This window comes from Polypterus senegalus, chromosome 8 (assembly GCF_016835505.1).
Source record: "Polypterus senegalus isolate Bchr_013 chromosome 8, ASM1683550v1, whole genome shotgun sequence".
Lineage (NCBI taxonomy): Eukaryota > Metazoa > Chordata > Cladistia > Polypteriformes > Polypteridae > Polypterus > Polypterus senegalus.
This window is the reverse complement of record NC_053161.1, coordinates 173,500,777-173,523,349: the sequence shown is the minus strand read 5'-3', so window position 1 is coordinate 173,523,349 and position 22,573 is coordinate 173,500,777. Positions and strand designations below refer to the sequence as shown.

The 22,573-nt window shown below is 41.7% G+C and overlaps 2 protein-coding genes across 4 annotated transcripts in view; one reads left to right on the top strand and one right to left on the bottom strand.

Moving 5' to 3' along the window:
• The window catches only part of LOC120533433 (gastrula zinc finger protein XlCGF7.1-like), a 34,201-nt gene extending 26,386 nt beyond the window's left edge, over positions 1–7,815 (bottom strand). The window contains exons 1-3 of one of the 3 annotated variants that reach the window (XM_039760321.1): positions 7,656–7,804; positions 1,482–1,871; positions 984–1,085 (exon numbers count right to left, since the gene is read on the bottom strand). In XM_039760321.1, the coding sequence (XP_039616255.1) occupies positions 984–1,085; positions 1,482–1,833 (454 nt within the window). In that variant the 5' untranslated portion in view covers positions 1,834–1,871; positions 7,656–7,804. Of the gene's footprint in view, positions 1–983; positions 1,086–1,481; positions 1,872–7,655 lie in introns of all 3 variants that reach the window. The other 2 variants (XM_039760323.1, XM_039760322.1) reach the window with 2 other exon arrangements.
• Positions 7,816–8,375: 560 nt separating this feature from the next.
• Positions 8,376–22,573, top strand: part of LOC120534709 (zinc finger protein 135-like) — a 39,469-nt gene continuing 25,271 nt past the window's right edge. The window contains exons 1-2 of the mRNA XM_039762295.1: positions 8,376–8,463; positions 14,639–15,015. Coding sequence (XP_039618229.1) covers positions 14,676–15,015 — 340 coding nt within the window. The 5' untranslated portion in view covers positions 8,376–8,463; positions 14,639–14,675. The remainder of the gene's footprint in view (positions 8,464–14,638; positions 15,016–22,573) is intronic.

The following is a 22,573-nucleotide window of genomic DNA, read 5'->3' as shown; positions in this document are numbered from 1 at the left end:
TTTTCGATCACTTGTATCAAAATCAGAGTCCGACAATTCAGCGATAACATGCAAAACTGGAATTCGCCAGGCAAATACAGTAGAGCACTTTATAACACATTACTTTAACATGGCCTTTTTATAACTTCACTTTAACTTAATCCTGATACTCTGTATGTTCAATTCTTCATAATAACTATTCACAGTGGCTCTAAAATCCATACTGACCCCAACTCTCTCTTCTGTTTCTTTTTCCGGTTTCTTTGTGGTGGCGGCCTGCGCCACCACCACCTACTCAAAGCATCATGATGCACCAACACTGATGGACTGAAAGCCAGAAGTCTACGTGACCATCATCATCAGGTCCTTCCATGAGAACCCTGAATCCAAAGAGGACTATTTCATTTATGTTAGGTAGATTGCCCAGAGGGGACTGGGCGGTCTCTTGGTCTGGAACCCCTACAGATTTTATTTTTTTCTCCAGCCCTTGGAGTTTTTTTTTTGTTTTTTCTGTCCACCCTGGCCATCGGACCTTACTCTTATTCTATGTTAATTAATGTTGACTTATGTTTATTTTTTATTGTGTCTTCTATTTCTCTATTCATTTTGTAAAGCACTTTGAGCTACATTTTTTTGTATGAATATGTGCTATATAAATAAATGTTGATTGATTGATTGATTGATTGAAACGTCGCCCACAGAGTATTTTGCTTTACGCATTTGCGTTGATCTCTCGCCAGATATTAAAGCCATTTTTGCTGTTGTTTGCTCCCTGCAGGCAATCTCAGTGAAACCAATGAAGCTAACTCTCCTTCTAGAAAACAGAGTCCAACTAAAACATAACGGTGGATTTTTGTCACCGTTTACAGTTGATTACCACCATCAACCCCTCCTTTTGACAAAATTCGACATCCACCCTGAAAGAGTTCATCTAAATTGGTTTAGTCTGACATCACTATCCTACCCTAATATTTCAGGTCAGGTAGATCTTCTTTAAAATGTACCTGATGGCTCCATGATCTTTCTGAACTGCGCATCTTGATGTTCTACTTTACTTCTCTCTTCTGAGCCTCCACAAGAAACTCTGATTTTGGAAAGATCTGGGTCTAGGAGTAAACAAAAATAGGAGAGGCGTACCTGACTACTGGTGTCACAAGAGGGTGGATGTGGCCTTTATAAAAATGGCATGGTGTCCATACTCACCAGCAGTGTTCTCCTTGAAGTTGAAAATGACGCCTTAAGAGATTAAAAACTGAACAACATGGAGCCCAGCTAATCAATCAATCAATAAATCAAAAAAGAGCCCAACACCACCACCACCACCACCACCACCACCACCACCACCACCACCACCACGGCCTGAAGCCACACAAACCGATGAACTCTTCATGGAGAACAGTCTCACCATGTTTTTCACCACCACACTAAATTTTTAAGTTTCATGTAAAAAGTACAACCCTAACCTTAACACTTAAATGCATCTTTATTTTTCTTACACTTACTTATTTCAGACCAATTTGAAGGCGACGGTTGATCTTGCAGAGTTCTAGTAGATGGCGTTTCCTCAGTCCTCTTGGTGTCAGACTGCACTGACTCAGCCCTCACCTTGAAGTCGTCACGCTCTGCACCTTTATGCCTTTGGGTCTCAATGCTTACACACTTCTCCTCGGCCTCTTCTTTAATGTGCACTGAACCCACTTTATAGTCTTCATCCTTAATGCAGAGATTCTCTGGTTTTGGGTGGACAGACTCCCATTCACAGTCGTCGTCGTCGTCCTCCTCCTCTTTAACTGTTACCGCCGTTATCTCCATGGTATTTATGTCAACTTCACAAGTCTCCTGTTTCACATCCATCTTAGCGTTAACAGTAAATGGCAACTGCTTCTTACTTGCTGTTGAAAGAACACACAATTTAATTCCATTAAACCTGCACCAATTCAGATCTATTCACTGCTGGGCTTACCCACATCACGTATAAAAAGTAAATCAGCTGAATGGAAGGTCACCGGATTTGCTTTATGCATTAGTTTATCTTAAGATGCGTTTATTGAATTTTTATAGCAACGTAGGGGAAATAAAATAGTAACATGGGACATACAGCAAATATATTGCGTCCATCAATTAGCCCTTAAGTTAGACTGCAGACATCACCAGAACATGTTTTACGACTGAAATAAAAATCAAATTACCGTATACACTCACATATAAGTCGGATCTTGAAACCCGAAAAATCGATCATAAAAATCAGACCCCGACTTATACGCCCGTTCAATAATGTGACACTTAATTTTTTTTTTACATCTTCTTGCCTCCTCCAATCTCGCACCAGTTTCTCAGACGCATCGAATGTTGTTGTTGCAGCAGCACAGTTACCCATTTCTTTCGCTACTTCAACGACTTCATTCAAAACCAGCTCCATATTTTCTTCTGATCGAAAGCTCCATCGTAGATATGGGATGCTCTTACGATAAAGGTGTATAAGGGTGTGAGATACAAAAAACACAAAACAGTACAAATGTTGCTTCAGAATAGAATATGTGTGGTCACATAGACACAATAGAGAGAGAGAGAGAGAGAGAGAAAGAGGTTAGGAGCGCATGCCGATACGGCGCATTGCCGCACCCACATAGAAAATAAAGGCCATGTGCTCCGTGGTTACTCTCTCAGGAGGGCTTTAGCGTATCATCATCTCTTGGACCAATAGCATGAGTTTTCCTCATTCGACTTAAATGACCGACATTATAAAAATACCAGAAATTATACGATAAAAATCAACTCCCGCGGGAGAACTTATTTGCGAGTATATGCGGTATGGAAAAAAGCTTCAAAGTCACACATCAAGAGGAGTCAGAATTCTACCTCACAGTTATAATTTGTTTGCATTTTCTTTTCCATCTTAAATCCTGAAAACACAGTTTGTTTTTTTGGTCACATTGCTCTGTAATGTGGCGGCAGCAGAAGATGGTGTGTATTCTCTTTTCACTTTATAGATTTTCTGTAACGCAGTGGCCATATTGTTTCCAAGCGTATATTTCAATGAACAGTGTGCAACAGTAAATATTTTGCAGACAGAAAAAAAGTACGGTGAGGAATGGCGGTGGGTCTGGGCGATAAGAAGGAAAAGTAAAAGTGTCAGTGTGCCAGATTCACAATATGCTAAAAACAACCTCTGGCTATGGATCTGTACACAACAATCCCTCTTCAACTGGTACTGCATTGTTTAACTCAAGATCTCTTAATGGTAAAGCATTGGCGATATCAGAATTCATTACAGATTCAAACCTCAATGTCATATGATTAACAGAAACCTGGCCAAAAACCAAATGAATTTTCCTCTCTCACAGAAGCAACACCACCTGGATACGTTTACTTATCAGAGGGTCATAGCTCAAGACAAGGTGGAGGAGTTGCTGTAATTGCTAGATTGAAGTTAAACATCAATTGACTGCCCACTGTCTTTGGGGTGTCTGGCTTTTAAATTAATTACAAAATCCGATCCTGTCTTACTCATTGTTGCCCATCGTCCCCCCAAACTACAGTGGGGATTTCTTAACTTATCCGACTGAACTTTTAACCCACTTAATCCCCGAGTGCCATTCTTCTTGGCGACTTCAACATCCATATTAACGCTCCGACACGTAATGTGAGGAATGAATTCCTGTCCTTGCTTGACTGTTCTGACTTGGCGCAACATGTTGATTTTCCTACTCACTCTAGTGGTCATATATTAGACTTGATCTGCACATCTGGCTTATCTGTTGGAAACACTTACAGCAGTGATTTGGGACTCAGTACTTTTCACTGTCTCATTACCCGTCACTCTTCTTACCTGTAAACGTCAAATTTCTTTCAGAAACCTTAAAAATATCTGTCCTTCTATCCTTACTGGATCCATTTCTGATCTGCTTCTGTCTTCACCTATTCCATCAACACCACACAGTTCTGCTTTTATAACTCAGCCCTTCATTCAACACTAGACAGAACAGCTCCTTTAAAAACGTAAGGTTTCTTTTATGCATTCATCTCCACCGTGCAATTCAGAATTACATTCTATGAAAGCTGCTAGCCGAAGCCTTGAGAGAATGTCACATAAGACTGGCTTCACCATGCACGTCCAGGCTTTCTCTGACCATCACAGCGCTTACAGAGATGCACCAACTGCAGCCCAGAACATGCATTATGGCAGAATAACAGAAAGTAGCCATGATAACCTGAGAGTTTTGTGCTTTGTAGTTAATAAACTACTTCAACTTGCATCTGGCCCAATTATCTCCTCTGCCGAAGTTTGGGAGAAATTCGTCCACTTTTTCCGTAATAAAAGTAAAGATCTAAATAATTCAACTAACATAAATCCATCATGTATGTACATGTTTCCTTGTTCTCCCACTCCTTTCCTAAATTTACACCAGTCACATCTGCACTTGTTAATGACCTGCTTTGTAAGATGAGGCCGACTACTTGTGTACTGGACCCCATCCCCAGCACACTTCTTAAATCCTGCCTTCATGCCATAATCCCGACCGTTACAATAATAATAAATACATCCCTTGTCACCGGCTCTGTGCCGCTGACTTTTAAAATCACTTCTGTAACCCCAATGTTAAAAAAGTCTGGACTTGATGATGACAATCTTGACAATTTTCAGCCAATTTCCCACTTACCCTTTCTGTCAAACGTTCCTGAGCGTGTTGTAGCCTCCCAACTCACCAATTACTTAACTTCTAATAATTTGATGGAAACCATTCAATCTGGTTTGATGGTACAGCAGAGCTGTGAAATTGCTCTGCTTCAAGTAACTAATGATTTGCTTAGGCCACAGACTCTGGACACACCAGCATATTAATTCTGTTAGACCTCAGTCGGCGTGTGCGATATACATCGTTTACGATTATATCTTAATTGCTGTTTTAACGATGTGCGAGATTAAATTATCGAGTTTATAACTTGCTTTGCAAAAAAAAAAAAAGAAACAGAGTTCATTCACTAATTCAACAGTATAGACCACTGCACGCGTACAAAGCGAGTTGCGTAGGCGTGCACGTCCAGCAAGCCGCAAGTTAGCGTCGCTCCCTGCCTCAAAACGAGTGAACAAACAGCGGCAGATGATAGAACAGCCTCGCCATCTACATCGTCGGAGTTAATTGCCAGATGTGATTCATTCTCACTCGCATGGCAGTGGTTTGGTTTTGAAAAGACTGATGTTGCTCAAAAGACAGCAATCTGCAAACTATGTGGTAAATCGGTTGCCGTTAATGACAGCTCGACAACTAACTTGTTTCACCATTTGCGAACTAGCCACCGCACAGAATACAAAGAATACGAAAAGCTTAAGGAGTCAACTGTCCAGTACAAGCCTAAAAGTAACCAAGATACAAGCACAAAAACACACTCAGCAAACTTTAGCGGACTCATTCTGCAAAAAAAGTGCCATACGACAAGAAAAGCAACAGGTGGCATGACATAACAAACGCCGTCACCAATTACATCGCAAAAGATATGGTTCCAATTCAAGTGGTTGAGAGACATGGTTTTAAACAACTTTTGAATACTTTGGACCCAAGGTACACACCGCCTGGCCGAAAATATTTCACTCAAACAGCTCTGCCTAAGCCGTATGATTCGGGTTGCCAAACTGATGCATAAACTGCAAAAGGTTTCCCATTTTGCCACAACAACGGATTTATGGTCAAGCCGAACACCCGAGCCATACCTTTCCCAGAGAGTGCATTTCACTGACGAAAACGGGCAACTGCAAAGCTTCTGTTTGCAAACATCCTACTTCCCACAAGATCACACTGGCGACATCATTGCGCAAGGTCTGAAAGATGCGCCATTAGACATGACATTCTACTGTACAGAATGGAGAACATGCTGGGTATCTCTGGCACTGCCCTCCAGTAGGTTATGTTCTTATCTGACTGACAGGTAGGAGTTTGTTAGTCTTGGCAACATCAGATCCAGCACAGTGCCAGTCACACAAGGAGTTCCTGGGGCTCTGTCCTCAGCCTTCTTCACTATCTTTATGCTTCCCCTTAGTCATATCATTCACAGCTATGGACTGGGTTATCCTTTTTATGCAGATGATACTCAACTCTATTTCAATGTTAAAAGTGGAACTTCTTCAGAGCTTTCACAGCTCACAACTTGCCACAATTAAAACCTGGATGGAGCAGAACTCTTTAAAATTAAACTGCAACAAAACTGAACTCCTGCAAATTGGCACTGAAGCACAACTTAAGACAATGAGGTCCTTCTCAGTCAATCTGGTGATCTCATCAGACCTTCTTCTGATGCAAGGAATCTTGGTGTGTTTTTTTTTTTTTAATTCCTCCCTTTCTTATTCCACCCACATAAACCACATTAAGAAACTTTTCAACCTTCACCTCTGTAACATATCCTGTGTTCACTCATTCCTGTCCTTTTCTAACCCTGAGAAACTTGTCCCTGCTTTTATCACATCCTGCACCGATTATTGCAACTCCCTACTGGCAAGGTGCCCCTTCATATCTTATATCACAGCTCCAGTTGATTCAAAACTCTGCTGCAAGAGTCCTTACTTGAACCAGCAACAGCCATCCTGCTTTGCCTTCACTGGCCCCCTGTGTCTCACACAATTGAATATACAATTCTATTAGTAACCTACAAAGCTTTAAATGGCCTCACAGCGGACTACATCAGTGACCTTCCATCATTCTGCTCCAGTTTGCGCACGAAGGTCCTCTGATTCTGGACATCTTGTGGTGCCCCACACTAACCTGCACTCTATGGGTGGCAGCAGGGCCTTCAGCTGTATAGCACTCAGACTTTGGCTGACTCCATTCATTCTTTAAAAAAAAAAAAGACAGCTAAAAACTCATCTGATCAGGAAGGCATCTAACTTAACCTGCCATTCTGACCCTTCTGTCAGTTCACCTCTCTGTCCAGATGCTCAGGATCTTTTGTGTGCGTTATATCACAGATGATGTTGTCTCAATCATTTCGTTTAATAATGAACTCAGTATTTTACTCTGGTTTATTTTTTCTTTTATTCTATTTAAAACTGTAGCGACGGACGGCTATGAATTCCCAGGAGGCTCTGCGGCGCAGAGCTAAAATTAGACAGTTAATTATGATTTAATTTATGCTGTATTTTAATGTTGGGTTATAGCTTTTGGTAACAGGAGTGGCCTATTAAATTTTAAAGGGGAGGTCAGAGTTTGCCTACCACTGCTAACCGATGCTGTCTGGTGTATGAGCCCGGGTATCGGGACTAAAGAAGAGTACTTAAGTTTAGTATTGACGTTTTGTAGTGAACGCGTTACTTGAATGTACAACTCTACCGATATTAAAAGAATGTGCTTTTGTACATTGAGTGTGTCCATGTGTCACAATACTTTGTATATCCTGCATTGTTCTGAACAAAAAAAAAAAAAAAAGATTAGCACCCAAAGGTGTATATACCCTGCTGTTTAAAAAAAAGTGCATCGAGAATGGGAAAGGCACTATATAAATAAAATGTATCACGGTTATTAAAGCGGGAGTCGACGAGTGAGCCGCACAATGAATGGCGAGTGCCGCGGGACAAATCCAGTCGGACAGAGACCTTCACACATCGCTTGCTTCCGATTCAACTCGCTTGCTGCAATTCTGACTAACGCGAATAAAAAGTAAAAAAAAAAATACATCTTATCACTTACGTTCTGCCTCTGGGTGATATGAGACTTATCAGTGTCGGCCTTCTCGGGGAAAAAAACAATCTACAACGGCTTTCCCTGTCTCGAGTTTATTTTGGTAAAGTGGGAGACACGAGGCGCTCGCTTACTTCAGCTTTCGTCGCTCTTGATGACGTCACACGTCACGTCAGGTCAACGAGTTTATATGATTGACAGAGTCTCCGCCGCTAAGCTCCGCCCTCTATGCTGCGTTTCAATCTTCTCACTTTACGGGGCTCGCGCAGCCTGGTGGCTGCACTTCCTGCGTTTATTAAAACAGTCCGCCTCTTCGCTTATTGTATTTGGTAAATGATAATTTTTGCAAACGTATTATGTTGCGGAGAAACCAGACAGAGCGACGGTAAAACCGTAAGAAGTATGAAAAGCTGACTACAATAAATAAAGTTTTTAACACTCATTTTATAATTGGTATTGGATCAGAGCGAACTTTTAAGCAAGAATGTGCTATTTTGTAAATAACAGTTAAACTTTTATGCCACCCACGTTACTTTACAAATGAGTCTTCTTAATAATTCATTCATCGCACTATAGAGAAATAGGGAAAAGATGAGCGGAGGCGCGCAGGTTCATGCAAACCAGAGCGAGCGAACGCGCGTGCACGTAAACGACAGGCAAGAAGACGTGCCGTGTGGCGTCATCAAGGTCGACGAACACAGAAGTCTGCGGCCGCTTTTTGTGACTGAATTTGAACAGTAAACTGGAGGCAGTGAAAGCAACGACGGGCTCTTGACGTTGAGTGACTTGGCTTTATCACAGTACCTAAAACCACAAGGTAAGCGATCCGATTTCGGGTCTGACACTTTGTGGATGTAGGGCTTTTCATTCGTCCCTGTCATTATTACACAATTTAAAACATAGCTGATCGAATGAATGCCTTTGTATCGTGTGTGACCTGCAACTCAGTGGACTTCACTGTTGTCGACTTTCGATTCTCCTTCAAAGCGCCCAGACACATCATCGCCGATTCCTGCTCATTGGATGCCGTTTACTCCTTCAGTCAGTGAGGATCGCCGAGTACTTTGACTTCGAGAAGGAGACGACTTCAGGAATAAATAGCGCTTGGATTTTTATATTCCCTTTTAATTTAAGGTGCTAAAGTAGCTACAGAAACAGACAATTCGATCAAAGAAAAGCCATTACAATACACATTAAATAATACATCTGCTCATCGGAGCGACAATTTAATTTTGCTTTCGATTGAAATTTCACTTCATTTTCCAATTGAGTTATAAAAGGGGTTTTTGAATTATTTCAATTAAGGAAGGTGATTTTTTTTTTGTACCAGCCTTGTCATGTAGGGTACTTTTTAAAATGAATTTCTTGGTGCATACTTTGCACATTCCAAGAACATATAGTATTAAAAAGGTCAAAAATAAGCATGACACATGGGATTTTAAGAACACTTAAATGTAGTTAGAATTATTAGAGATTGAAAAGTCTTCACAAACTAACAGATTTTCTTAAATGTTTGTTTCGGTGGCGTCACAAACTTGTTAGTGTAGTTGACTTATTTAACACATCGGGCGTAAATAAAGGTATCCTTGTGAAAGGCATCATCTTCTAATTATAAAATGTATCTAGTATTAGTTATATAGCTCTTATCTGAGGTAAATGATGTATTATCAAAATGTAATAGCATGTAGCAACTTTTAGAAGGATCTCCCTTTTTTATTTATTTAAAAGTTAAGAACTGACACATACACACAAAGTACCCAACATGTTCTGTAGCACCTTTGAAGAACACACACGCACTATTCAGCTGAAAGAACTCACATAGCGTTTTCTTAAGTGGATGGTATCTGTGGAATGATTTGAACAACAATTATCGCATTTTTTATCAATAAAAAAAACTTGTGTGAATAAGATCTAGATATGATGCAGTTATGTCTGATACAGTTTAAAAGCTGTCAGTATGTTGCTATGAGGCAACATTTAGGAAACATTCGATGAATTTCCAGTCAAGCCATTGTGCTTATATACAGTAATTCCATGCACCAGTACTACACTTTAGCTGTAGTCATAGTATAATAAAAGAAAATCTTGAGATGGGCGGCACGGTGGCGCAGTGGTAGGCTGCTGCCTCGCAGTTAGGAGACCCGGGTTCGCTTCCCGGGACCTCCCTGCGTGGAGTTTGCATGTTCTCCCCGTGTCTGCGTGGGTTTCCTCCCACAGTCCAAAGACATGCAGGTTAGGTGGATTGGCGATTCTAAATTTGCCCTAGTGTGTGCTTAGTGTGTGGGTGTGTTTGTGTGTGTCCTGCGGTGGGTTGGCACCCTGCCCAGGATTGTTTCCTGCCTTTTGCTCTGTGTCGGCTGGGATTGGCTCCAGCAGACCCCCGTGACCCTGTGTTCGGATTCAGCGGGTTAGAAAATGGATGGATGGAGTTGTGGTTGTTTTTATAAAAAAAAACAAAAAAAAACGAATGAAGTTATTATACCTTGTGACACTAGAGGGCACTGTCGCCCCTCTAACCCGACAGGCAGACACTGACGACAGGAGTTAAAAGTACAGTACCAATATTTTTTTACATTTCTTTTAAATTCTCAGTGCTGTCCAGTCACCACAGATAAACAGACAGTAAAGCACCACAAACCGCACAATTCATTCTTTCTTTCTTTCTTCCCACTCCTCCCAGCAAGCTCTGTCCTCTACCAGTTCTTTATATATTGTCTGACCCGGATGTGCTTCTGCTCTTACATCCATGTCACTTGCCAGAGCTTCCAGGTCAGATGGAGAAGTCAAGTTGTCCGTCAGCCCTGAAGTACTTCTGGGCTTCCGTCCCCATAACTCGATAGAATTCCTGGGCTATGTCAAAAGTGTAAGTCCCCAGGTCGTCTTCAAGTTGAATTGCTGGCCGTCACTTACAACCTCTTCTCTATTATGTAAGCTTCATTTATAGCTGATAGACTATTTAATGAAAAAAAAATGTCCAGTGGTGTGATTGTCTTTGATTAAAGAGAAAAGATATTAAGCACACACACAAAATAGGCTAAAGTCAAATTAAATTTTACATTCTCTGTCTTGAAGACTTTTGTTTAAAATTTGAAAGTTCTCTGACGATTCTTATCAAGTAACTGGTGAACCAGTAAGACTCTTATTAAACTACCTAAGGACATTGTTCTTGTCTCTTTGCTAATATGCTAATTGTCCTGGAGAATAAAGCCACATGGAGAAGAATTATGTCTGTTAAGTGAAAGTCCACTCATCAAAGCTTATTTATGAATGGCTGTCAGTTTTATAGACCGCTTACTAATTTTGCTGGTTCAATAAGAGCAGAAACTGAATAACCCAGCAACCTTTTTTGAAAAGTCAAATTGGGTATGTAGTTCCGTTTATCAGACAGATTTTAGGAAACCTTTTGGTCTGGCTGGCTAATGTTAATAGTTTGTCTGAGTGTGGGGAATTCGAGAGAGTTAAGTCCACCACATGACAAACATGTTCTTTTAAAATTTGTTCTTTACAAATTTAAACAGTTTTTGACCACATTTGCACAAGTCATCTCCTGCCCCTGTTACTGATATTATCAAACATTGCTCTCCAAGTGTGAATTGCTGTCTCTCTGCTGCAGACCACTAAAAAAATAAGCATCAAAAAAAGTTTCACGTTTATAATCACTAATGTTCTTTCAGTACACATTATGAAGATAATTTTAAAAAGTGTGGAGAACTGACCGTATTTCTGTTATTTTGTTTAGTTTAAAAACTAATATGAAGTCAGATGAAATGTCATCACAATGTTTTTCACACAAACTATAAATACAAAGTACACACCCAGCATTCATCTGACATGGACGTAAGACGTAAAAAGGCAGGTCGTGGATGGCGCAAGTCACAAGAAACGAGCACAGTGGTGGAAGGCAGCTCACTCAGAACGCTTTCACAAACACGGCAAACCTGACAATTTATACAAATGTAAGAATTAACAGCTTACTTTGCTTGTGCTACACAGACATACTGACACACATCCAATGTTGTACTGTGCTGAAGCTGGAAGGACTATGGGAGTGTAATGATTAGCAAAGAATGAGGCACTGTTTAAAGAGAAATAAAACCCAAATAATATATATTACTAGCTGACGCCCGCCGTAGAGTGTGTAAGAATAGGAACGGAAAATGGTGAGAAAGGAATTGAGAAATCAAGAAGAAAGAAATACTTCTTGAATGATGCAGTTGTGAATAGGTGTTTTGCTGAAGACGACAGATAATGAGTTGAAAGATCTAACCCTAGAAAAAGCCACATACAACTGACCGTGGCTGAAGACTGGTTGTTGTAGATTAACGCAAATCTTTGCAAACGTTTGTCCTTGGGACTTCCTCTTCAAACCTGGTCCACCTCACACACAGCCTACATGGCATTTCTTGATTCCTATTCCTCCTCTTCCAAACCCTTCCCCACCTGGTTCATCCTGTTTCCTCTTCAAATCTGGTACCCCCCACATGCAATTTGTCGATTCCTATTCCTCCTCTTCCAATCCCTTCCCCATGCTGACTACGGCCTCCCATACACTCCCACGCTGCTTTTCTCGATTCCTATTCCTCCTTCGGACTACCGCGTTCCCCACTCTTCTTTCATGACCCCATTGGTGTCACGTCACTGCCGAAGTAAAAGGTCATGTGATCAGGCTAGATATATATATATATATATATATATATATATATATTTCTCTTCTGGTTCATCCTGCTTCCTCTTCAAACCCGGTCCGCCCCACACGGCGTTTCTCGATTCCTATTCCTCCTCTTCCGAACCCTTCCCCACCTGGTTCGTTCTGCTTCCTCTTCAAACCCGGTCCCCCCTACATGCAGCCCACACGACATTTCTCGATTCCTATTCCTCCTCTTCCAAACCCTTCCCCATGCTGGCTGCGGCCTCCCATACACCCCCATGCCGCTTTTCTCAATTCCTATTACTCGTTTGGACTACCGTGTTCCCCGCTCCTCTCTCATGACCCCATTGCTGTCACGTTACTCCTGAAGTGAAAGGTCACACGGTCAGGCTAGATATAGGGCCGTGACATGACATGACCGGGTTTAAAGAGGAAGCAGGATGAATTAGAAGAGAAATATATATAAGAGATTACTAGGTGGCTCTGCCCCCTGCTTGCTTTGCTCGCCAACCCCCGGGCGGGTGCTACACGCTAGCCACTTCACAGTTCTGCCACTCATGTATGGCTAAGCGGATGTACAATTTAAACAGATTGTTATTTTCATGGGAATTGTTACATATGCATAATAGAACTATTTTATGTTAGAGTGAGTAATTAACTATAGTAAAACATGATCATTTGAAAGTAAATTATGCTTCATGTTGCTTGAGAGGTTTTCATTGAGTTACACATTTTTATTCTGTTTGGATTTGAAATTAACACTCAAGTACTTTTTAAATGTACACTTTTGCTGTAAAACTTCAATAAAAACAATATTTGGACTTTTCATCAATATCACATTGAATTTTGATTCCGTGTTTGGACTTACATTGTGACAACACAATGTGTAACTGCCCGTGTGTGAAGATCATTTCTTTCTCTCTAATAAATAAACTGACTTTTTTGAATGTCAGAATGATTTCTTAATTGTTATTGTAAAAGCTAATCTAATGGGAAATTGTAAATGTTTTAATACTAATGGCATATCAAGATCTCCTTTGGGGTCAAATTTTTTTCCCCTGAAGATGTACTACATTACCTTTCTTGTCGCCTGTTAAAATTTTACATCTCAGAATTGTTTGACCAATTTTCAATACAACTAATCTTATGGACATCTTATGGATGTCCTATTGCAATGCCCATCACTCAGATATAAATTACGCAATAACATTATGATACATCCTTCTTTTAACAGTAATTCGTGTGGTGGAAGACCGGACGGTGTTATCGGTTGTAGATATTCTTCGTGATATTGTAAGTTGATGTTTTCATCTTCCGCACAGTCACCACCAACTGTTTCACCACAGTCTATGGATACGCATTTAACCAACTTGCAGTGTAACCGATTGACAATTTTGCATTAATTTGTTTGACTTCATTATTTCTCAGTGCTAGGTTTGCCCGTGTACTCATTTTTTCTGTTGATAACCCTTCATGATGAAATTCTTCAATAAGGTTTGGACATACAGTAATACGTCTACTTTTATTGGGAACTTAAAGTGAGGAAACATAAAAATGTATAAGAGCTGAGAGCACAGGAACTGTGTCTGACAAAGGCATTCACACGAATGAGAGGTGAACAGGCGTGGGCTGTTAACCGGAAATGGTTGAGAGGAGGGTTACTCGAAAAAATCTCTTGGCAATAGTCTTGTCTCATCTCAAGATTTTCTTTTATTATACTATGACTACAGCTAAATTGTAGTACTGGTGCATGGAATTACATGTAATACGTCTTCTTTTATTGGGAACTTAAAGTGAGGAAAACATAAAAATGTATAAGAGCTGAGAGCACAGGAACTGTGTCTGACAAAGGCATTCACACGAATGAGAGGTAAGAGGACTGTGGGCTGTTAACCGGAAATGGCTGAGAGGAGGGTGGGACTCGAAAAAATCTCTTGGCAATAGTCTTGTCTCATCTCAAGATTTTCTTTTATTATACTATGACTACAGCTAAAGTGTAGTACTGGTGCATGGAATTACTGTATATAAGCACAATGGCTTGACTGGAAATTCATCAAATGTTTTCTAAATGTTGCCTCATAGCAACATACTGACAGCTTTTAAACTGTATCAGACATAACTGCATCATGTGCCTTAAGTCATGGAAGAACATAACTGTTACGTTTAACTTTCCTAAATTGATATGACAAGTAATGAGTTACTGTCAATAAACTGTAATGTGATTTTTCTAAACTTAATGAGTTCATATCAACTTTAATGGAGAGGGTGCTGTAACAAGAAACTGAAATGTTGTTCAGTTTAATTGGTGCAGTTATGATGGCATTGAATCCTGTTCTTTCAACAGCAAGGAAGAAGCAGTGGCCATTTACTGTGATGCTAAGATGGATGTGAAAGAGGAGACGTGCGAGGCTGACATAAAGACCACAGAGATAACGATAGTAAACTTTAAGGATAAAGAGGACAGTGAATGGGAGTCTGTCCACCCTAAGCAGGAGAGTCCCAGCATTAAAGAGGAGGATTATGAACTGGTAACTGTGGACATTAAAGAAGAGGCCATGGAGACATCTGTCAGCATTGAGGTACCTGGACAAAAAAGTGTGGAGTGTACTGAGCTCAAGGTGGCATCTGAATCACTACAGTCTGACGCAAAGAGCCCTGAGGAAATGCCATCTGTTAGAACTCAAGAAGAACAACCATCCCCTACACCTCTGTCTGGAGAAAGTAAGTGTGAAATAAAAAATCCATATTAATTTTAGGAACAGAATTATGAGCCTAAAAAGGAGGTCTTGTGTGATGTATGTAAAACTTTGCAGTGAGGTAAAAGGTTTTTTTTTTTTTTAGTAAATTATTATTTTTAGGCTTTGTAAGAGCTCATTTGTGTTTGATAACATAACACCAGTGATTTAGGGTGTTTGAGATTTAAATATGAAAGAATTTCAGTCTCTTGTTAGACTGTCCAGCATGTCTTTGTAGAATATTGTAGAATGTCTGTGGGCTAAACTAAGAGGCAACTTTGCCTGTCAATATTAAACACAGACTACCCCCAGAGTTGTATTTCCGGCTCTTGTTCAAAAAGTGGACTCCAAAACAGACTAGGGGTAACCTTAACATCTGGGCACTAGGTAATAAACTATTTTAGCCTCAGGGCCCAGTTCCAGTGCGGTTAAGGTAAGGATAAAAGGGGTGGGGGGATTAAGACATTAGGATAAGAACCAAGTGGCGTCCGCTTTTTGAACAAGACCCGTTTTTCTTTCCTCTCCTCCTGTGCCCACTATCTACAGTATACAGTATCTTTATTACCAGCAAAAGGGATGTTGTCATGATCTGGTTGTGTTAACCATTGGGGTATATTTTGCAAAAGAGTTTATGTAATGTTTATGCATGTTTGTGTTTTGTTTTATTTTAAAAATTTACAGGCAATGCATTATAGTTGCAAATCTGTGTAAGTACTAGGGACGCACAGATCAGTTTTTTTTAGTGCCGGTGCGGATCATTCATTTCATGTTACTAGAATTAGCTAATTCAGATTTTTTTTCTGCTTTATCCTTTTAAATGTTTTTTTTCCATCTTTTAGCACCTTCATAACCAGACATGTAGAAGTCTTATGTTCATTATTAAAATATGAATTTTGGTATTTTTTCAATTAAACTGCAGAATGTCGATGCTACTAGTTCAGTTTGTATTTATGTAATAACATTCTGTAGGTTTATTGTTCAGTTCTTCTTCTTCTTCTTCTTCTTTCGGCTGCTCCCGTTAGGGGTTGCCACAGTGGATCATCTTCTTCCATATCTTTCTGTCCTCTGTATCTTATTCATTCACCCCCATCACCTGCATGTCTTCTCTCGCTATATCCATTAACCTTCCCTTAGGCCTTCCTTTTTTCCTCTTGCCTGGCAGCTCTATCCTTAGCATCCTTCTCCCAATATATTCAGCATCTCTCCTCTGCACATGTCCAAACCAACGCAATCTCGCCTCTTTGACTTTGTCCTTCAACTATCCAACTTGAGCTGACCCTCTAATGTACTCATTTCTACTCCTGTCCATCCTCGTCACACCCAGTGCAAATCTTAGCATCTTTAACTCTGCCACCTCCAGCTCTGTCTCCTGATTTCTGGTCAGTGCAACCATCTCCAACCCATATAACATAGCTGGTCTCACTACCATCCTGTAGACCTTCCCTTTCACTCTTGCTGATACCCGTCTGTCACAAATCACTCCTGACAATCTTTTAATCTTTCCTCATAACTCGTCCCCTGTAGCCCTGGACCCATTCCACCCTGCCTGCACTCTCTTTTTCACCTCTCTTCCACAATCCCCATTACTCTGTACTGCTGATTCCATTTATTTAAACTCCTCCACCTTTGCCAACTCTACTCCCTTCATCCTCACCATTCCACTGATCTTCCTCTCATTCAAACACATGTATTGTCTTGTTACTACTGACCTTCATTCCTCTACCTCTCTAGAGCATATCTCCACCTCTCCAGCGTCTCCTCAACCTGCTCACTACTATCGCTACAGATCACAATGTCATCAGCAAACATCATAGTCCATGAGGACTCCTGTCTAATCTCGTCTGCCAACCTGTCCATCACCATTGCAAATAAGAAAGGGCTCAGAGCCGATCCCTGATGTAATCCCACCTCCACCTTGAATGCATCCATCGCGCCTACTGCAGACCTCACCACTGTCACACTTTCCTCGTACATATCCTGTACAACTCTTACATACTTCTCTGCCACTCCAGACTTCTTCATACAATACCACAACTCCTCTCGAGGCACACTGTCATATGCTTTCTCCAGGTCCACAAAGACACAATGCAGCTCCTTCTTGCCTTCTCTGTACGTCTCCATCAACATCCTCAGAGCAAACATTGCATCTGTGGTGCTCTTTCCTGGCATGAAACCATACTGCTGCTCACTAATCATCACATCACTTCTTAACCAAGCTTCCACTACTCTTTCTTATAACTTCATGCTGCAGCTCTTCAATTTTCTCCCCCTGTAGTTATTACAGTCCTGCACATCCCCCTTATTCTTAAATATTGGCACCAGTACACTTCTTCTCCACTCCTCAAGCATCCTCTTACTTTCCAAGATTCCATTAAGCAATCTGGTTAAAAACTCCACTACCATTTCTCCTAAACATCTCCATGCTTCCATAGGTATGTTATCTGGACCAACGGCCTTTCCAATCTTCATCCTCTTCATAGCTATGCTTACTTCCTCCTTGCTAATCCATTGCATTTCCTGATTCACTATCTCCACATCATCCTACCTCTTCTCTTTATTCATAGATAGATACTTTATTAATCCCAAGGGGAAATTCACATAATCCAGCAGCAGTATACTGATACAAAGAAACAATATTAAATTAAATAGTAATAAAATGAAAAAATTAAAATAAAATTAATGTTAGCATTTACTCCCCTGGGTGGAATTGAAGAGTCGCATAGTGTGGGGAGGAACGATCTCCTCAGTCTGTCAGTGGAGCAGGACAGTGACAAAAGTCTGTCACTGAAGCTACTCCTCTGCCTGGAGATGACACTGTTAAGTGGATGCAGTGGATTATTCATGATTGACAGGAGTTTGCTTAGTGCCCGTCGCTCTGCCACAGATGTTAAACTGTCCAACTTTAATCCTACAATAGAGCCTGCCTTCTTAACAAGTTTGTCCAGGCGTGAGGCGTCTTTCATCTTTATGCTGCCACCCCAGCACACCACCGCGTAGAAGAGGGCACTCGCCACAACCGTCTGGTAGAACATCTGCAGCATCTTACTGCAGATGTTGAAGGATGCCAACCTTCTCAGAAAGTATAGTCTGCTCTGACCTTTCTTACATAGAGCATCAGTATTGGCAGTCCAGTCCAATTTGTCATCCAGCTGCACTCCCAGATATTTATAGGTCTGCACCCTCTGCACACAGTCACCTCTGATGATCACAGGGTCCATGAGGGGCCTGGGCCTCCTAAAATCCACCACCAGCTCCTTGGTCTTGCTGGTGTTAAGGTGTAAGTGGTTTGAGTCGCACCATTTAACAAAGTCTTTGATTAACTTTCTGTACTCCTCCTCCTGCCCACTCCTGATGCAGCCCACAATAGCAGTGTCATCAGCGAACTTTTGCACGTGGCAGGATCGAGTCATATTGGAAGTCTGATGTATATAGATTGAACAGGACCGGAGAAAGTACAGTCCCCTGCGGCGCCCCTGTATTGCTGAACACAATGTCAGACCTGCAGTTCCCAAGACGCACATATTGAGGTCTGTCTGTAAGATAGTCCACAATCCATGCCACCAGGTGTGAGTCTACTCCCATCTCAGTCAGCTTGTCTCTAAGGAGCAGAGGTTGGATGGTGTTGAAGGCGCTAGAGAAGTCCAAAAACATAATTCTTACAGCACCACTGCCTCTGTCCAGGTGGGAGAGGGATCGGTGTAGCATATAGATGATGGCATCCTCCTCCCACCTTCTCCTGGTATGCGAACTGCAGAGGGTCGAGGCGTGGCGGACCTGTGGCCTCAGGTGGTGAAGCAGCAGCCGCTCCATGGTCTTCATCAGATGTGACGTCAGAGCAACAGGCGGAAGTCATTCAGCTCACTAGGACGTGATACCTTTGGGACAGGGTGATACAAGATGTTTTCCAAAGCCTTGGGACTCTCCCTGTTCCAGGCTCAGGTTGAAGATGCGCTGTAGAGGACTCCCCAGTTCCAACGCACAGGCCTTCAGCAGTCGTGGCGATACACCATCTGGACCCGCTACTTTGCTGGCACAAAGTCTTTTCAGCTCTCTGCTCACCTGGGCTGCTGTAATTGTGGGTGGGGATGTCTCACCTATGCTGGTATCAGCAGAAGGATGGTTGGAGGATGCAGTACTCGAGGTGAGAGTGGGTTACTGTGATCAAACCTATTAAAGAAGTTGTTCATTTGGTTTGCTCTCTCCACGTCTGTCTCATGGCGGCACCCGCTTGAGCTGCAGCCAGTGATAATCTTCATCCCATCCCACACTTCCTTCATGCTGTTGTTCTGCAACTTCTGCTCCAGCTTTCTCCTGTACTGCTCTTTCGCCCTGAGCTGGACTCGAGTTCCTTCTGCACGCACTTGAGCTCATGCTGATCACCACCTTTAAAAGCCCTTTTCTTCTGGTTCAAAAGGCCCTTGATGTCACTTGTAATCCATGGCTTGTTGTTAGCATAGCAGCATACTGTTCTTACTGGAACTACAATGTCCATACAGAAGTTGATGTAATCAGTTGTGCATTCAACAGCCTCTTCAATGTTCTCACTATGTGACCCAGCAATATATCCCAGTCTGTAGTTCCAAAGCAGTCTCTCAGAGCCTGCTCTGCCTCAGGGGACCACTTCCTGAATGAGCGTGTAGTTGTAGGTAGCGCCCTCACTCTTGGTTTGTATTGAGGCTGAAGCAGAACCAGGTTATGATCTGCTTTCCCAAGCGCAGGCAGCGGGGTGGCGCTGTATGCGTCTTTAACGCTTGCATACAGTAGGTCGATAGTCCTGTTTCCCCGAGTGTTACAATCCACATACTGGGAGAAGGCAGGTAATGTTTTGTCCAGCGTTACATGGTTAAAGTCTCCAGCGATTAGCACAAGTGCCTCAGGGTGCTGCGTTTGTAACTTAGCAACTGCGGAATGGATGATGTCACTCGCCATCTCGCGCTTGAGGGGGATGTAAACAATAACAACAATCACGTGTCCAAACTCTCTGGGCAAGTAATAGGGCGCAGACTTACGGCCAACAGTTCGATGTCCCTGCAGCAAGTGGAGATTTTAACGTTTACATGTCCTGAGTTGCACCACTTTGTATTGACATAGAGAGCGAGTCCTCCTCCTTTCTTCTTTCCACAGGTACTTGCGTCTCTGTCCGCTCTAACTGTGCTAAACCCGGGTAGCTCCACGTTAGCATCTGGGATGGTAGACGTTAGCCACGTTTCACTAAAACACAGCAAGCTGCATTCTCTGTAGGTTCTGACATTTTTCACCAGCACAGCCAGTTCGTCGATCTTATTTAGTAGTGAGTTTACATTTCCCAGGATCACAGAAGGCACCAACGGTTTATAACGCCATTTTCTCTCAAGTTGTCTCAATTTAATCTTATCTTTTATCTTTGCACCGGCTCGGCTGCCCGATATCGTCTTCTTACCTCGTCAGGTAAATAAGGAACCACACCGGCATAAGCATTTCTTCTCAGTGCATTAAGCTGACTACTTGAATAGGCGATTCTTGGAGTGTAAAATCCATGTCAAATAGTAGTAAAAAGTGTCCAGCTGGAGCAATTCCACATAAAAGAAAGTGGTAGAAGTGATCAGTGAAATAGAGAAAAATAGAGATAAAAAGGTAAAAAGATAAAGTCATATACGGAGCTGCTGGAAAGGCTGCCACTCGGATCAGCCTCTCAAAGTACTCTTTCCATCTGCTCAACAACTCTCCTCGATTGTGATTACATTTCCATCTTTATCCTTTATCACCCTAACCTGCTGCACATCTTTCCCAGCTTGGTCCCTCTGTCTATCCCACAGGTAATTTTCTCCCTCCCTAGTGTCCAGCCTCTCATACAACTCATCATACACCTTTTCTTTTGCCTTCGCCACTTCTCTCTTCACCTTGCGCCTTATCTCCTTGTGTTCTTGTCTACTTTCTGTATCTCTCTGACTATCTCACTTCTTCTTTTCCATCCTCTTCCTCTGTATACTCTCCTGTATTTCCTCATTCCACCACCAGGTTTCCTTTTCCTCCTTTCTCTTTCCAGATGTCACACCAAGCACCCTTCTTGCTGTCACCCTTACTACATCTGCTGTGGCTTCCCAGCTGTCTTGTAACTCTTCACTGCCACCCATTGCCTGTCTCTCCTCCTCCCTAAACTCAACCTTGCAGTCTTCCTTTTTCAAATTCCACCATTTGATCCTTGGCTCTGCCCCCACTCTCTTCCTCTTCTTGATCTCCAACATCATCCTACAGTGTTCAGTGACAATAAATAAAATAAAAATTTTAAAATAAATAAATTCCATTTAACAAAATAATTAGCCATAGTACATATGACATAAAAGAAAATGTTTGTCATTATTACACACCACAATTCTAATAACGTTTTAAACATGCTAGCCTTGTTTCTTCCTGATAAACAAGTTTACACATAAAACAGACTCATTTTGGCTAATAAGCCCATTGCTTACGAAGCATTAAGGGCAACTTCTTCTTTATCTCTTCTTACTGTAATTTAAAATGCTGTACTAAACACTGTACTAAAGTTTGTGCACCATCCACACTCATGTTTTAATTAAAGGGCAAAAATCAAAAGATCTGAACTTATTAAAGCAGCTTCACTTTTAATTTCTGCCAGAGACGTGCCTCTGTTTTCTTTCACTCCAAACTCAGGTGGGTAGCATACACATCTGCATCTGCCATTCCTCTCTGTGCACAGAATGAGTCCACAGATTCCATCCCATCCATCCATTTTCTAACCCGCTGAATCCGAACACAGGGTCACGGGGGTCTGCTGGAGCCAATCCCAGCCAACACAGGGCACAAGGCAGGAACCAATCCTGGGCAGGGTGCCAACCCACCGCAGGACACACACAAACACACCCACACACCAGGGCCAATTTAGAATCGCCAATCCACCTAACCTGCATGTCTTTGGATTGTGGGAGGAAACCGGAGCGCCCGGGTCTCCTAACTGCGAGGCAGCAGCGCTACCACTGCGCCACCGTGCCGCCCTGTCCACAGATTCCCTTTTTCCTATTTAGTCACCCACTTTCATCAACGTAAAAGCCATTATTCTTGCCTTCCCTCTCTTCTAAGTATCACTGGCCTCTCTCTGTTTACAGCTAGTTTTGACAGTATAACTTCACATGCACTTCCTCAAGTACTGTAATGTCTTTTGTAAATGAACATAAAGCCATAAAGCTTAGAACTGCTGTGTAACAACAAGTGGAGGTTGTTATTAGCTTGGGTTGATTTCAGTACAGGATTTATAAAGAATAATATTTTTTGTAGATCAATAAAGATGACAATATAGACCATTCAGCCAAACTAAGCTTGCCAGTCCTATCTACTTAATTCCTCCAGAATAACATCAAGTTGACTATTTAAAGTCCCTAAAGTCTTACTGTCTACCACACTACTTGGTCGCTTAATCCAAGTGTCTATGGTTCTTTGTGTAAAGAAAAACTTCCTAATGTTTTTGTGAAATTTCCCCTTAACAAGTTTCCCAATGTGTCCCTGTGTTCTTGATGAACTCATTTTAAAGTCACCATCTCGATCCACTG